This window comes from Pyrgilauda ruficollis, unplaced genomic scaffold (assembly GCF_017590135.1).
Source record: "Pyrgilauda ruficollis isolate IOZ18807 unplaced genomic scaffold, ASM1759013v1 scaffold50, whole genome shotgun sequence".
NCBI classification, from domain to species: domain Eukaryota; kingdom Metazoa; phylum Chordata; class Aves; order Passeriformes; family Passeridae; genus Pyrgilauda; species Pyrgilauda ruficollis.
Genome location: NW_024526600.1, coordinates 7103305 through 7118299, shown reverse-complemented (window position 1 = coordinate 7118299; position 14995 = coordinate 7103305). Strand labels below are relative to the sequence as shown.

At 41.9% G+C, this 14995-nt stretch overlaps 1 protein-coding gene across 11 annotated transcripts in view; it reads right to left on the bottom strand.

Moving 5' to 3' along the window:
* The window catches only part of POU2F1 (POU class 2 homeobox 1), a 113263-nt gene extending 98792 nt beyond the window's left edge, over positions 1-14471 (bottom strand). For 10 of the 11 annotated variants that reach the window (XR_005956196.1, XR_005956197.1, XM_041480189.1 and 7 more), the window contains exon 1: positions 14361-14471. Coding sequence is in view for 8 of the 11 variants with exons in the window: in XM_041480189.1 (XP_041336123.1) it covers positions 14361-14424 (64 nt within the window). In the remaining 3 variants the exon portion in view is untranslated. Of the gene's footprint in view, positions 1-9267; positions 9410-14360 lie in introns of all 11 variants that reach the window. The other variant, XM_041480186.1, reaches the window with a different exon arrangement.
* Between the last annotated feature and the right edge of the window lie 524 nt (positions 14472-14995).

Here is a 14995-nt window from a genome sequence, read left to right as displayed (position 1 = left end):
GATGTGAAATTGGAGCCAATGCTTTACACCGGGTTTATGTTGTATGTTTAAGTAGAAGCAGAGCACTAACTGAGGCAGTTCCAATTTGCTTATTTATTTTCTGAGTCCCAGTGGGCAAGAATATAACTGGTTCTCATAGAAGCATTTGGAGTGGAATAAAAGAGAGCACTGTAAGTTTACATTGTTACATTTAATAATTCTAAAAGATAATGGTGGGGTGGATGTTTTCTTGTTGTCATTCCCCATCACATCATCATCCCAGTCTCTCAAATGCTGAGTTTGAGAAAATGCAGTGGGCTCCCTTCTGCTCCACCTAGAATGGACAGGCCATGTGCCCATCCATTCACAAAACAGAACAGGGAATTCATGCAGTAAACCTTGGTTTTGCTTTTTCCATTCCAAGTTTCCTTTCATTTTCACATAGTGAAGCACTGTAGATGTGATCACTTTTCCCAAGTACTCCAAAAAGTTTCACACTTCCCTTGCCCTCACACTTCCCTTCAGAGAAACTGCTATTGCCAACAGTCCAGAGCTTTAAATTCCATATATACTCAGTCTGGTATTAACTGCCATAATACTATTTCTAAATGCAACATTCATTCATGCAAATGCTGCTGACAACTGAATGATCTCATCTCCATCTCATGACTAAAAAGTTAGTTTTGAGTTAGAGATGTTTTCGCACATAGTTATGTCAGTTTGCCATAAAGAAAGATGTTCTTCCTTCCAGCAGTTCAATCCTACAATCCTAGACTAGCCCAGCTTGGAAGGAACGTCAAGAAATCACCTGGTCCAACCTTTTGTGGGAAGGAAAGCCTAGAAAAGATTCTCTAGTTTCATGTCCAATCACATCTTGAAAACATACATGTTAAGAAAAGAAATTAACAGAAAGAAACAACCGAAAAAAACTCCAATACCTAAATGAGAAAGGGTTAGACTAAGGAGTCAAAAGACAAAAAACTTCAACAAATCAAATCATGGCACATTCTCTATGTAAACAAACCCCTCCATGCTCACAGATATTATAACAAGATAATACTTTTTAAAAAGCATTTAGAGACTTTAACACAAGATACCCCATCACCAGCACATTTATGCTGATTAAAGAAAAGCTACTAAGCACAGCTGTTAGCAACAAAAACCAGCAAATCTTCAAGTACAAGACCTCTGCATCGAGGCGTGAGAACAACAGTACCTGTGACACTACTTTGCAGTTTGCTCTGTCAGTAGCTCGTTAACAAAAACATCTCAATCACATATTCTTAACTGCAGCTGCAGCATGTCACAACTCAACTCCCATGATATGTTTATCACAAATGACAGGCTACACAAGGTACTATTTCTCTTCTTCTACAGAAAAACAGCTGTAACTTTGTTTTTCTCATTATGCTTTTCATCTCCCTTATACATTGTCCATGTCACCCTCCCAGTGGAAGAATCCTTCCTATTGGGTGCTTTTCAAATCCTCATCTTTCTTCAGAGGAAGAAAAATGTGAAAAGGCCATTTGATTCTAACCTTGGCTTAACACGTTTATGCTCAATATAATTTAATGCAAATTAGCGCTACAGCAAGAAGCCATGGGAAGAAATCAGCACATCCCACATTTTCTCCAGTTACAAGAAAGGCTTTCCAGGACACTTACAACATAGTGAGGCCTCATCTATAGGAAGAAACTATCTTTGTCAAACTAAGCCAAAGGTGAAGAACTTTTTACATACCAAGGGGGGAAAACAACCCATACAAAAAATACCTGGCATACCACTTTAACACACTATGCATTATTCACTGATAATGTAAAGTCAGATGGCCCAAAAGTCTCAGGCAACCTTTGAGTTAAGCCAATAAGCCAGCTCTAAACAGACACACAGTTATGTCAACAAAAGAAATGCAGGCCAGTCAAACTCAGTGTTTTTACTGGCATTTTTAGTGGAGCTAAATTTGGAAATTGTATCATTTTCAGAAATAGGAAAAAATGCTAAATACTTCTCTTTGACTATCAGAAAGCAATAGAGGACAGAATACCTGCTCAACAGCTAGTTCTGCTACCTGTGAAATGGAGGTACACAACCTGGTGATAAATGGAAGTGCTCAGAAGGCTGAAAGCAGCTGACCATTTCCAAAAGCTGATGGGCAGGAAGTTTCCAGCTACAATTTGCTGGTCAACAAACCCATGAAAAGAGACTAAGAAAACATTTCACCTGTTTCTATAGAATACAGGAATAAAAAAGGCAGGCCAGGATTGAACAAGTAATTCTGGTAGAAGAGACATAACAGAACACTGCTACTCTCACGTTTTCAGTTTTAAAAATACATTTCTCTGACACGAAAACCACATTGGAATGATTAAAAAATTCTCCTCTTCCTCTTCCTGCCTATCAGCAAACTTTTTGGGCTGAATCACATTATAAACAAGTCCCACTATGACATGTAGGTGCTTTTTGGTTTGCTAGAAAGATCTGAAGAAAACTGAGAATAGAGATAAAAAACACTGCAGTGAAGTCACTGTACTGAATTCATGACATCATAATTGTTGCCATGGCAACTAGCTAGTATCAAGCACAGAATACTGCCTTCACTGCAGAATCAAGGAGTACCCGTGCTGCCACAAAAATAAATGTTCTTATTTGAACAAAAATCCAGTCAACAACACAGGAAATAAGATATTACTGCAAGCCGACTGCTTTTTCTATACCTCTTGTTTTGTTCACCTGGTGTGAGACTTTTTTAATACAGTGGCACATATAAAGAGGTCTGATATACATGATAAAAAGAGTCTAATTGAAAAAACCATGGTTTTCTTCCAGTGTTCCTCAATTTTTCTAGAGCACTGGTTCTTCTTGTGTTTTCCTCTCCTATGCATATGACTGTAGTCGTATACAGCACAACTCTTTTTAGACATAAAAACAGAGGGAAAAAAAGAATCAAAAATCCTCCAGTAAACATTTTCCATTTATTATTTCAAAAAGCCAGAGATAGTCAAACTGGAACTGTCACACAGCAGCAGAACTAACTGATAAAGAACATATTCCACCTTTGGAGCCCATGGTTCCCTTTGTTTAAGGAGTGCACCAGCAGCGCCTTCAAACCCCAGTCGCAGTTTTTCACGCACTGACTAAACACAGAGCTTCAAATCTGCAGGGCTCCCACAACAGCTTCCTTGTAAATAAAAAACCTCAACCCTTTTCTTCTGAGCAGTCCTGTTTCACATGAGGCAGATCTGCTATTTCCAGCTCCTCCTCATTCGCAAATATAAAAGCTCCAAAAACTAAAAAGAAGCGGTTGCCAATTTATCGGGTCACAATTATGTTTTTGAGTAGCACTTACATATAAAATGTGCAAGTGCTCCATTTGATGTTGCAAGCTGAAATATCTGTAGGAATAAATCAGTATTAAAAAGGCACAAGAAGGAAAGCACATCTGAAAATTAACTTCTTCAAATTAATGCTGAATACAAAAGTCAAGAGCTGCAGGTCAGTAACTGCAGATAGTGTTTCACAGTTCAACCTTACGGTTGATTAGCCCAAAAGAAACTGTTTCAAAACAAATTTTAACAAATAGACCACACTATATAGTAAAGTGTACTCATTTGCTACCTCAATGGTTCTTAAAGAGCAATCTATAAATTATCACCAGGCCAAAGAACACTTACACATAAGTACATGCAATTAGTGTGTCTAAACAGTTTCAGTACACACTGATGGGGGTTTTCTCAGCTTCTAAGAAAACAAAACTGCCCTAGTTACCAATGAACAGCGCATTTCCACACCGGCTTGGAGCCTTTGTAGGACAGTTTCTTTACTGGTACCAAGCACACTGATTACCCCAAAAAGAAAGGCCAGAATTACTGCAGCAACCTGCTCTCTCCAGCCTCTTTATAAGGACTGTCTCAACAAATGAGCACTGGACAATGAGAATACAAATAAAATCAGGAGTTTCAGATACTGAGGATTAGTAGACAGCTGTATCCCATATGCCTCTGTCCTCAGTGTTCTCTTAATATTACCTCACACCACCAAGAATGATGACTACTGCTTGAATGATGACACCACAACAAATCCCAAGTTTAACTCATGTTCCACAATATGAAGTGTACTTGGGAAAATTAGAGTTGACAACACATTCTAAGGAAATCATGGAATGTGCCAATGTACTCCCTCCCACAGAAATGAACAGTCTTTCATAGATTTTTAAAAGTCTTCGGAACAGATGCTGCCTTCGGTGAATACAACTGTGATTCCAACCATACATCTTAATACAACAAATTCAGTTAAAACAACGGCCACAAATGCAGAAAACTAAGGAAGTTGATAAAACCTCAAGCAAGGTACATCACAAATGCAGAACCCTCTTCTCTGCAACTGAATATAAACTTAAGTGTCCGTATTATACAACTCACAAACCTATCTGTGATATAAACACATGACAAATGGCAATGACATTCCCTTCCTCATTAGTACACACTGCATTTCCAGATCTTACACAATATGAAATCACTACTTAATAAGTAATATAAAACCCCACCGTGTCTGCAGCTGATTTTGCTGATTGAAAGATTGACAGATTAATTGATCCCTTAAGCAACTAACGTGTCTTCTCTGAGTGCACACAGAAAATTATGGATTATCAAGACTTCACAAAGCTTTTTGTATGACTTTGAAATGAACTTGTAAAATTAGGTCTTCCCCAACAGTCCTTCTGTTAAGTCTAACTCTATTTATGTTAATATTAGATAGGGGAATGCAAAGATGTAGGTGCTGGCCCACCTCTGCACATGGTATTTTTTCTTGTGTCACTATTATCATGTATCACTATTATTACAGAATAACTAAACAATTAAAAGTTCTCCTATGATCTGTAAAGAAGCCCAAACCACTTGCAAACCTAACTAGAGACAGCATAACACAAAGAAACACCACCTGACCCTCCTCTCTCCCCTGGCAAATCAAGTTGAGAAAGGCTAGGGGATTTAAGATGCCAAACAACTATTATAACTCCTTTATTCAAACTTCCATATAGCAAATTCTTTCCACTGTTGGGACTCCATCATCCACAATTACAGGAAACTTGAGCGTAAAAGCACTTAAATACAATGCTATATACACTTAATTTAGCTGGTAGTTTAGAAACAGTTATGTTTCATATAGATACCATTAAAATGGGTTACAACATGTGCCTAGATTCATTTTCAATTTTAACTGTGCTGAGAATGATATTAATGAAGTATTTTTTTTCTAACCAGGCATGGCTGAAGCATGATCTCAGCAAGTTTTGAGGCACGGGCCTTTATTCACACCTTAGTATATTTAGAACCAGTCCCTTATGCACCACTGAACTGAACCATGTAAGATGCAACTGGGTTCCAAAACAAATTGAATAACAAAATGATAAAACACAGCATTTTAATTTCTTAGAACTGACAGGAGATATTCTTTACAATGTCACTATCTCCCAGTGTAATGAGTAAAGGAATAGTCTGGAAATAAAAAAAAATCAAGATCTACAGATTTCTGCAGTCCCTGTCTGTAGGATAATTCTCATACTCAAGACCCTCAACTTGTCTTAAGGATCTGCTCAGTCGTGGATCTCTTTCTTACATGAAGTAGTAACAGAGGCACTGAATTTTTAACACACGCCCTCTTATATGCACAAACTTTGAGAGCAAAAGGAGCTGCCAGTTCTCCAACTCCCTGGTAGGGAATCAAAAATTATTAGGAAAGCCCTTGGAGCAACCTCACACTTGTTCCCCAGAGCTGAAAATGTGCAGAGCAGACAGGGAACATCATCTTGCTTAAACTCTTTTCCGGTGCTCCTGAAAATTTTAGGAAAGAAGTCAGGTACAAAACTTAGGATGCACTGGGAAATAAATGGGAAGGTATTTTCTTTTTGCTTGGAAGAGAACTAAAATCACCATCCTGGCTCTGACCAGAGATCTATCTACCTGACTCTCCTCTGACAACAGGCAACTATGAAAGACTATAAAAACAGGACAAACACAGGGATAGCTCCTTTGATTACACTCCCAAATGCCAAGTTGCAGGCCAGCACATGACTGAGACAGAGGTGAAGAACAACATGCTTAGCCCTTCTTTGTAACTCCCTGCACAAGCTGAAAAAAGAAAAAGGGTGAACAGATACATGAAAAATTTATGCAACTTTAGGAGAATCACCTTCTGCAAAACTGAGTAAAACTAATCAAGAAAACAATCAGGTTTCTAGTTTACATTCTTCCACCTGATGTGTTCTCACATGAGAACTTTTACTAGAAGCCTGTCTTACAACCACGGCTACTGGGCCATGCTTGCCTAGGGCAGCAGTAGCCCAGGGTTCACAGGTAGCAGTGGAGCCTGGCAGCTGATGTCTTCTCTTCCTTACCTTGGCACACCCATCCAACCAAAGCAAAGCCATCCCGGCAGGAAACCAGGAACTGAATTAAGGTTAGTGATGAAGAGATTCAAGTTGGGATGTGTGACTGATTTGAAGTCAGAAACTACTAAACCTCAGACTAAATAGGAAGAAGTTCTCCATTGTTCCAAAAGATACTTCTGAACTCCCAAGTTTAGCTACCTTTGCTGCCATAAGCTGGCTAAAATATCTGTAACGGGACTGAAATGGAACATCAGGTAAAGATGTTCTTATTATAAAATCCATTTAAGGGAAATTACTTTTAAGTTGCATGCTTCACTTGGGATACTGGAAATAAAACAATTTAAATTGTGTAGTTCAGATCAACATAAATTCATTAAAAACAGGAAAGTATCATTGCAAAGTCAGTAATACCTTAAAAGGGCCACACATTTCCAACACTGCCAACAGATACCTTCATTCAGAAACAAATGTTACAAGTGGAAAGATACTGTTCCCTCTGCACTCCTACCTCCCATCTCTGCGTACAATCCCAACACACTTCTGCAAGAAGCCAGGACAGAGTTTTACAGAGTCTCTATCAAAAGGGACAGCTGTCCACAGTCATGGCCAAATACTTACCATGCTTATGTTCCCTCTTCTTTTGGGCAGCAGCCCACTCTTCAATTGGATTAAGGGCAACATGATCTGTACCCTCAGGTGTGATGACAAAGCAACTCCAAGCATCCCTCATAGGTTTCAATCTGAATGATCTGGGCTACTTTAGGCAATTCAAATCACAGCCTTTAATAACTCAGCTGATTTTAACTGAAATGGAATGAAAAGCACCCAAATGGAAATACCTACTAACAGGTGCAGAGGAACAAGCAACACCAACAATCAGAAACAGTAAGGTCTTCTACTACTCCGATCAGGGCTAGAAGAAGCTGTCCCCAGCCCAAGCTTTCTGTTGCTTTTTCCAAAGCATATGTGCATGCAGGTGTGTGTACATGCATCGGAAGATGGGGTGGGAAATGCTCCCAGAGGAGCTGGTAGGAAGGGGAGGCAGCATTTACTGGCACATCCATCTCTCTGCAGCCTTAGAAAAATTCAAGTGTCTATTTAAACTTACATTTGAAAATTCAAATAAAAGCAATAACCTACTAAAGATCAGCAGGTAAAAAACAAAATTATGAATACTTAGAAACAAATCTTTGCCAACAGAATTCCTGAAAGAAACTTGAATCTCATTTCCCATTCAGAAGACTGTATTAACTAATAATGTAGAAACGAGTGATTCAAATGTGAATCATTTCTACCTGTATTCACTGTACACTCCTCTCCCTCTGCTGCAGCCAAGTAGTATAAAGCCACAACTTCACACTGGTATGGTCAGGCACAAATTACTAAGTCACGTGGTATTTTTCAAATAAAACTGAATCATCGAAAGGACAAAGAGAACAAACAGCGAAGGAGCTCACTGCAAAAAAGATGGTGACTTCCTAGCAGCCCTCAACGAAAAGGAGGAAAAAGAAGCAAGCTACACCTCCAGCCTGATTCAACAGGTTTTTCTACACTTATTTTTAAGTCTTCAACTGTATTTACTATTTTAGAACTCAGATGTTCATATCTTCCTTTTCCAAAGCTTCATGCCCTGTCATACAGTGTCAAACATGCTATATATGCTACTTCATCTCTATACAGCCAAATCAGATTTCTGGGAAGAAAAAAATAAAAGCAATGATGAGCAAAAGGTTTCTTGTCACAATATTACAATTTATAGAAAAGATAAATCTGCCTCGGAGTGATCATATTAAATGGCTGAAGCACTTATGCTTGGGTTTGGTGGGAGCTTTTTTAAGGTTGCTTTACAAGGATGTCAGACCAAAATTTAGCAGAAGTAATGGTGTCTGTAATTTCCCAAGTACTTTTGTCAATATGTCCTTTAAAGCCACAGTCCTTTCCAGAGATGTGTCTCACTATAAGCAGCACTAAAATAATGGGAACTACTTAACAGTCTCATCCACTATTTTTACTGGAGTTTCTGCCCTTGCTACCATTAATGCAATCATACCTATGACAGCACAAACCACACCAAATTTTCAGCATCTATTGGTTTCCAAGCTCCTATTCTACTTAGGTGCAGTTCCATCTCTGTCTTCCATGATCTATATACAGCCTACTGCTAAAAGAGAAGGTCTAGTACGGTGCCCACAGCTGTACATTCCCACTGCTTCCCTTTGGCCAGTACCATTTTAAATCAAGTGCAGCTCATCAACTCAATCAACTGTGGTTTCACAGTGGTTTGTAGCCATCTAAAAGTAAAGCTATATAACGAAGCTAACCAGAATACTGCTGCTTTTGAAAGGAGGAAGCTTCCTTTCCCTTCTTTCTTTTCCTTTCCTCCACTTCCACTCAATGGCTCTTCCTACCCCCTTGCACTTGAAGGTCTTTCTGGAGGCAATTTCACAAACCAAAGAGGTAAAATGATCTGGAGCTAGTTTTCCACCAGGTTAGCAAGTTAACTTGGAGCATCCTGGAATGCAGTTAGGTCCTAGGACAGGTGCCAAGTAAATGGTAGGATCACATGGCTGAGAGCATGAGTGCCCATTTGTGCCAACAGGAAAGCCATCAGAGAGAATGAAATTATGAGAAGACTTGGGTCAACACGTGTGCTTCTTGTTCCCTTCCTTGATTGGTACTGCTATTTGTCTAATCTCACTGTAAGCCAGTTCAAAGAGCTAAACCATCAAAAAACCTATTCATTATTTTTGGCGAGGCTTGTTTTCTGCCAATTTAATTCCCTGAACTAGCTCAGCAAAGGAATCCAGCAAGCATCTGCACCAGTGCAGGGAAGGAGGCAGGAACACACAGGGAGATGAGGACAGGCTGGGGCTGATTTAAGCTGTCACTGAACCGCATACCCTGGAGCAGATCTGCATCACACCATAGTTAGAACTGACAGTAATCTGTGCCTGTACAACGGGAGGCCTCCATCGCTGACAGGAGTGTGCCAACAGTGCCAGCACTGAAACATCCTCGGCAAAGTTCGACCTGGGCACCAGCCTGGATGATTGCATGTAAAAGCAGAAGAAACAGAGCTCTCTTACTCTCAGAGACACTAGGAAACATTAGCTAATTTCTCTCCCAGCAACACCCCTGTGAAAATGTGCCCTACAATTCCCATTGCACAGATTTAGCCCAGAACAGCAAAGCAAGCAAAATTGGTGACAAACTCAGGATTGGAACCCAGTAAATCCTCTACACCAAGCCAACACTTCATCACTCAACTGTGTTATTAACCCTAAACGAATTCAATTAGTCAGGAGCAGTCCATAAAAAACTCCTTTTGCAAAGACTTTCTAATGCACTATGAAGATCACATATATAATACAGTTAACAAACGTAGGTATCTCCTAGATAGTCGTGAAGTAAGAAACTAGGGAAAGGAATAATACTGAGATCTTAAGTAATTATTTCCTTTTCTATAGAGAAAAATAAGTGCACATGAAGCAGCATGAGGGCCTATTCACACAATTCAAGAAATTTAATGCAAAGAGCTACAGAAATGAAAATACATCTACAGATTCTTTTTCCTTCAGATTTCTATTGTAAACCCATTTCATGCGAAATGCCAGCAATTATTTAATACACCCTGAGACCAGTATCTTCCCTTAAATTTATCTCCTACACTTAGCCCAACAATTCCCACACTTAACTTGCTCTGTATAACAATGAAGCACATTTGGAAAAGGGGGGGATTTGTTAACACAGAAGCAAATCTCTGCAGCAGTGAACAGCCAGCACTGTAAGTCTATCCAGCAACACAAGATAGTCTTTCATTCACATTCCAGCTTAAGCACAGCCAAGCACATCACATTTGGGACGCTCAAGTCATACTTAATTTTGTTCAACACCTTCTTTTGACAACAGCTTTGTCACCAAGACTCAAAATACGTATGTCAAAAAAGACAGTCATTTGCCAGGACTGTCACTGATTCTCTCAAGATAAAAATAATAAAGCTGTAAGTGCAAGGAGCAGGGGCTGCCTAATTGTCAGCTGTATAAAGTAGAAATATCAAGATTATTGTCCTGAGGGCAACAAGAGTTTAACAGGAATAGAAGATGATGCTACAACCCGTTTTGAAATCTTGAACTCCACAGGAGTCAAAATTTAAGGAAAGCAAATGAAAACTCAGTGCGTGCTACAAAAAACTACTGCTAATTTGGCACCAAACCAGTAGAGCAAAGAAACCTGCCTAAGAGAGACTTGCACCCTATTTAACAGCAAGAAACAGGATGACAGATCAACCCAACAAAAACATCATGGAGGGCATGGGAAAAACATTTACTCCAGAACTCACACATCTAGGTATAAAGAAAACAGCAGAAGTGTGCTACTCTAAATGTGGAATTTACCACTTGAAATCTGACAACTACTATTTCAGTGACAATGGTATTCCAAACCTCATTTTTCTGGGCAATAAATTATTATGATCAAGCCAAAGTAGGAAGAGCAGTTCTTCACACACAAGGGACTCCCAACACAGAGTATGCTGGTACTTCCTTGGGCTTAACAGACAGACCAAGGTGAAAGCAACCTCACCGATCCCGTCAAACGAGGCACCTCCAAGACAAGCATGCACAAGGTATTCACATCCACATCCAGCATCAGGGAGCCACTATTAACATCTACTGCTTGAATTACGGCTGCAGGCTAGTCTTGGAGAAATTGATAGTGACAGCAAATCTGAGATTTTTTTTTTCCTATTTAAATAACAAGGTGGGAAGCTTAGATTTTCCCCCCTTCCTTCTGGGAAGCAAGAGGAAAGATCTAGTTTCTCCCGTTTTAAAACCATCCTGACACACACCTTCCCAAGTCTGCTTCACATGCAGCAGCATGGCTACTGGCACAGCTTGGCCTGTTTTCCAACCAGCTGTCAGACAGTTAAGTCTTGGTCAGTTTTGAAAAAGAGAAGAAAAAAAAAAAGGTAAGATAAAAAATGCAGCATCACCTTAATAACTGAGTAGATGTAATCAGGCAGTGGAACTATTTCGCAGGACACTTCCTTCTGTCTCTAATACATTAAAAGCAGAAAAGACAGCCAAAAGAGAGTATATTCTCCGGATAAAAAATAGGAAGCACTGTAACAGTAGCACAACCCTACATTCTCTTAACAGCCAGGTAGACATTAGAGAAAAAAAAGTTTCTTTTATTCTCTGACCAAACACACGCAAAGATGGTCCAAGGAGCAGCTTAAAATCTGACACCTGCCTGTGACAAACTAACACAGAAGTCTGAGACTCAGACAAATGCTCAGGACTGAGCAGTAATGCCCACACAGCAGTCAGGGCACCTTCTGACAAGTGAAGGTGATGCCAAGGTTTGGGAAAAGGTGCATTATGCTAACATGTTACCTACGGGCTTCACTGGTGAAGACACATTTCTATCCCCAGCACATTCCAGTAAAATTTTAAGCTGCAACACAGGCAGCTCTTGTGTTTGAGAGAAACACATCTATACTTTGGCATGTAAATATCTGAATTCAGCATTACAAACCGCAGCTCACCCATAAGACTGCACAAGGCCACTGTCCAGTACGCCATTCTATAAAAATTACTAAAACGCCAGTGACAAAGAAATTTTGCTTGCAAGATGCAATGTACATTTTTATCATGCTGGATAAAATATCTACAGTCTCAGCAGTGGTTAAATTGCTGCTATAAAGGAAATTGTCCTCAGATAAATGGTTTCCCTATGAGAAGGTTTCAGTGCTACACCTCACCCCAGGTCAATAAATCAAATTAACTGCACCTTGTCCTCTGGCCAATGACATCATCGGCTTGACCACATCTTGTGAAGCGAGTGCAAAAACATATGCTATTTAAGGCATGAAATCATATTACTGCTTTTTGTCCAGCCAGCCTTGTGCTGTTGGTCTGTGAAACAGTCAGTCACCTGAACAGTCTCATTACAGCTTCTACAGCTTTTTTTTTTCCTCTTGTATTCAAGGCCTGTCTTTGCCGAGGGTGAAGAAAAAAGGATAAATAATCTGAGTCGTTATTTTTTAAATCAAAATGCTTTTCATTAGCTGCAGTGCAGTATTTTGTGACAAATTAAATTTAGAACCAAAGTACGAAATACGCCATCTGCACTTGCACGTGAACACTCTTCCTAGTAGTGTTTCAAAGATGTTTACATGCTAATCTGGCACTGCTACTCTGAAGTACCCTGCTGTTTGGTCCTTTTTCTCCACAGGGTGAAAACAATGGTCACTAATGAAAACCTACACAGTTTTATTCGAAACCCATCCCTGCATAAATATTTTCTATTTTAAATTACTGCCACCCTCTAATCAAGTAGCCCATTTGTTTTATTTCTAAGTAGACTAATATCTGGTTTAAAACTGAATTATTCTAGACAATTTAAGAGGATTAATTTCAATTTTCACTTGGCGTTCTTATGACACAATCACAGAGAACTTATCTTCCTTTCTAGACCCTGTACTGCCTAGTGGTATCTTCTGTCTTGAAAGCAAAATCTAAATGAAAGAGAGGGAAAAAAAAAAAAAACCTCAACCCAGAACAGTCAAAGATACAAGCAGTGACAAAAGCATCTGACACAGTGCACTGTTAGACCTCATCCACATTAAGCAAAAAGAAGGTGAATAAGATTATCTTCAATGTATTCAATTCTGTTTGTGTTCAGAGGGAGAAGGAAAGCTGTTTAGATTTTGAGTGTGTCTTCTATAGCCCTCTCAGTGCCAGGAAACGTAAATTAGAAGCAACTCTCCTTTAAGGAAAAGAATCAAGGACAAAGGGACCAAAAATGCCCAAGCCTCTGAAAAGCATATATGAAAGGAACAGCTTTACAGTCTTGAGTTGCTATAAATTAAAAATAAGCTCCTTATTTAAAAGACATGAGTGTTTGAGAATCTATGAGCAGATCTGATGCTGCTCAAGCCCCAGGAGGGTTTTGTTTTTGCTGGCAGGGGTGGAGTGGAGATGGGGGGGTCATTTTGGTTATTAGTAAATAAATCAAGCAGCAGAGTGAGGCCTAGGCGCTTGCCAGAGGAGCCGGGGCCTGGCTCTCCCCCTCCTCTCCTCACACAGCCTGGGTTTGATCTCGGGGCCCTGTGGGTTTGCCAAGAAAATTTAAAAAAAAAAAGCCAGAGAGCGAGAAAGAAGAATCATATTGAACCACAAAAGCACATGGGGCGAATGTAAAATATAAACACGGCGTTGGGCTCTGAGTGGCTGTTATTAAAGGTCTGAATTACTAAACATGAGAGGCGGGGAAAGCCGGGCGGCCATTTCAATAATATAAACCTCCCCGAATTAGACATTATTCAAATGAGAAGGAGAGAGAGGGAAGAGAGGGAGAGCGCGGGGGAGAGGGACAGGACCGGCACGGCCGTGCCCTGGGGCAAAGGGGGAGCGGGGCAAACACCGCCGGGGCAGATCCGGCCCTCGGGGCGAGCGGACCCGGCCCTCGGGGGTGGGGGGCAAGCCCAGCCCTCGGGGGGTGCCGGAGAAAGGCTCGGGGGGGTTCTGCCCGTGCACCCCGCAGTCACCCCCCGCCGAACCCGCCCCTTGCGAGGGGAGGGGGGGAGCTTTAAATGAAAAAGCCGAACCACGCTCTGCTCCTGCCCCCCTCCCCGCACCCACCCACCCCACGCTGCAAGGCCCAGGCTCTGGGGAAATAAACCCCGGCTTGGGGGGGTGGGGGGAGGGTGTGCTGCGGGGAAGGGGGGCAACGAGGGGAGTGTTAAGGAAACCGAGTCTATCTGCCTCCCCAGGCCCCAGCCCCCCCCCCCCCCACTCCATGAATATGTAAAGCGGGTTTATTGTGGGCGTGCGGGCCGGGTGGCGGCCAAGCCACCCCCGAACGCTTTTGGGTGTGGGGCTGCCTCCCCCCTCCCTCCCGGCGTGTGTGTCCCCCCGGGCGGGCGGGGGGGGGGGGGCGCCCCGCGCGCGCGAGTATGAATATGAATATGTAAAACGCAGTAATGATTACCTGCCGCCGCCGCCACCGCCGCCGCCGAACTCTCATCTTGACTCGCTGCTCCTCCGTCCGCCATTTTGAATATTTTAACCAAAAATCGGCCGCGCGATAAACCCTCCCCCCTCCCCTTCCCCTCCCTCTCTCCTCCCTCCCTACCCGCGTCGCCGCCGCCGCTCCGCGCATGCGCCTCGGGCTCTGCGCTCCCCCCTCCCCTCCCTTCTCCTCGGCCGCTTTCCCGGCGAGGGCGCGGAGCGGCGCCGCGCATGCGCAGCGCGGCCGGACCGTCGCGCTCCCCCCCCTCAGGCCGCCGGCGGGCGATGGGGGGAGGCGCGTGCGCACTGAGGCGCCCCCCGCGCGCCCCCTCAGGGCACGGGGCGGTCCGACCCCCCCAAAAAAAAAGGTCCTCCCGGTGGTCATTAGTTTTTTTTTATGGTTGTAAAATCTAGGTAATTTACAGGGGGCCAATTGAACGTTTTGGGGGAAAAATGCGGTGGGAGGGAGAGAATGGACATGTTGGGATAAAAACAAGCTTATCTGTAGTGGGCAGGAAGGAAAGGTTTTGGGGATAAAACTCGAGGGGAGAGAATGAACATTTTGAGGTAAAATTGAGGTAGCCAGGAGTGGACAGGAAGAGGAAATTTGGTGGG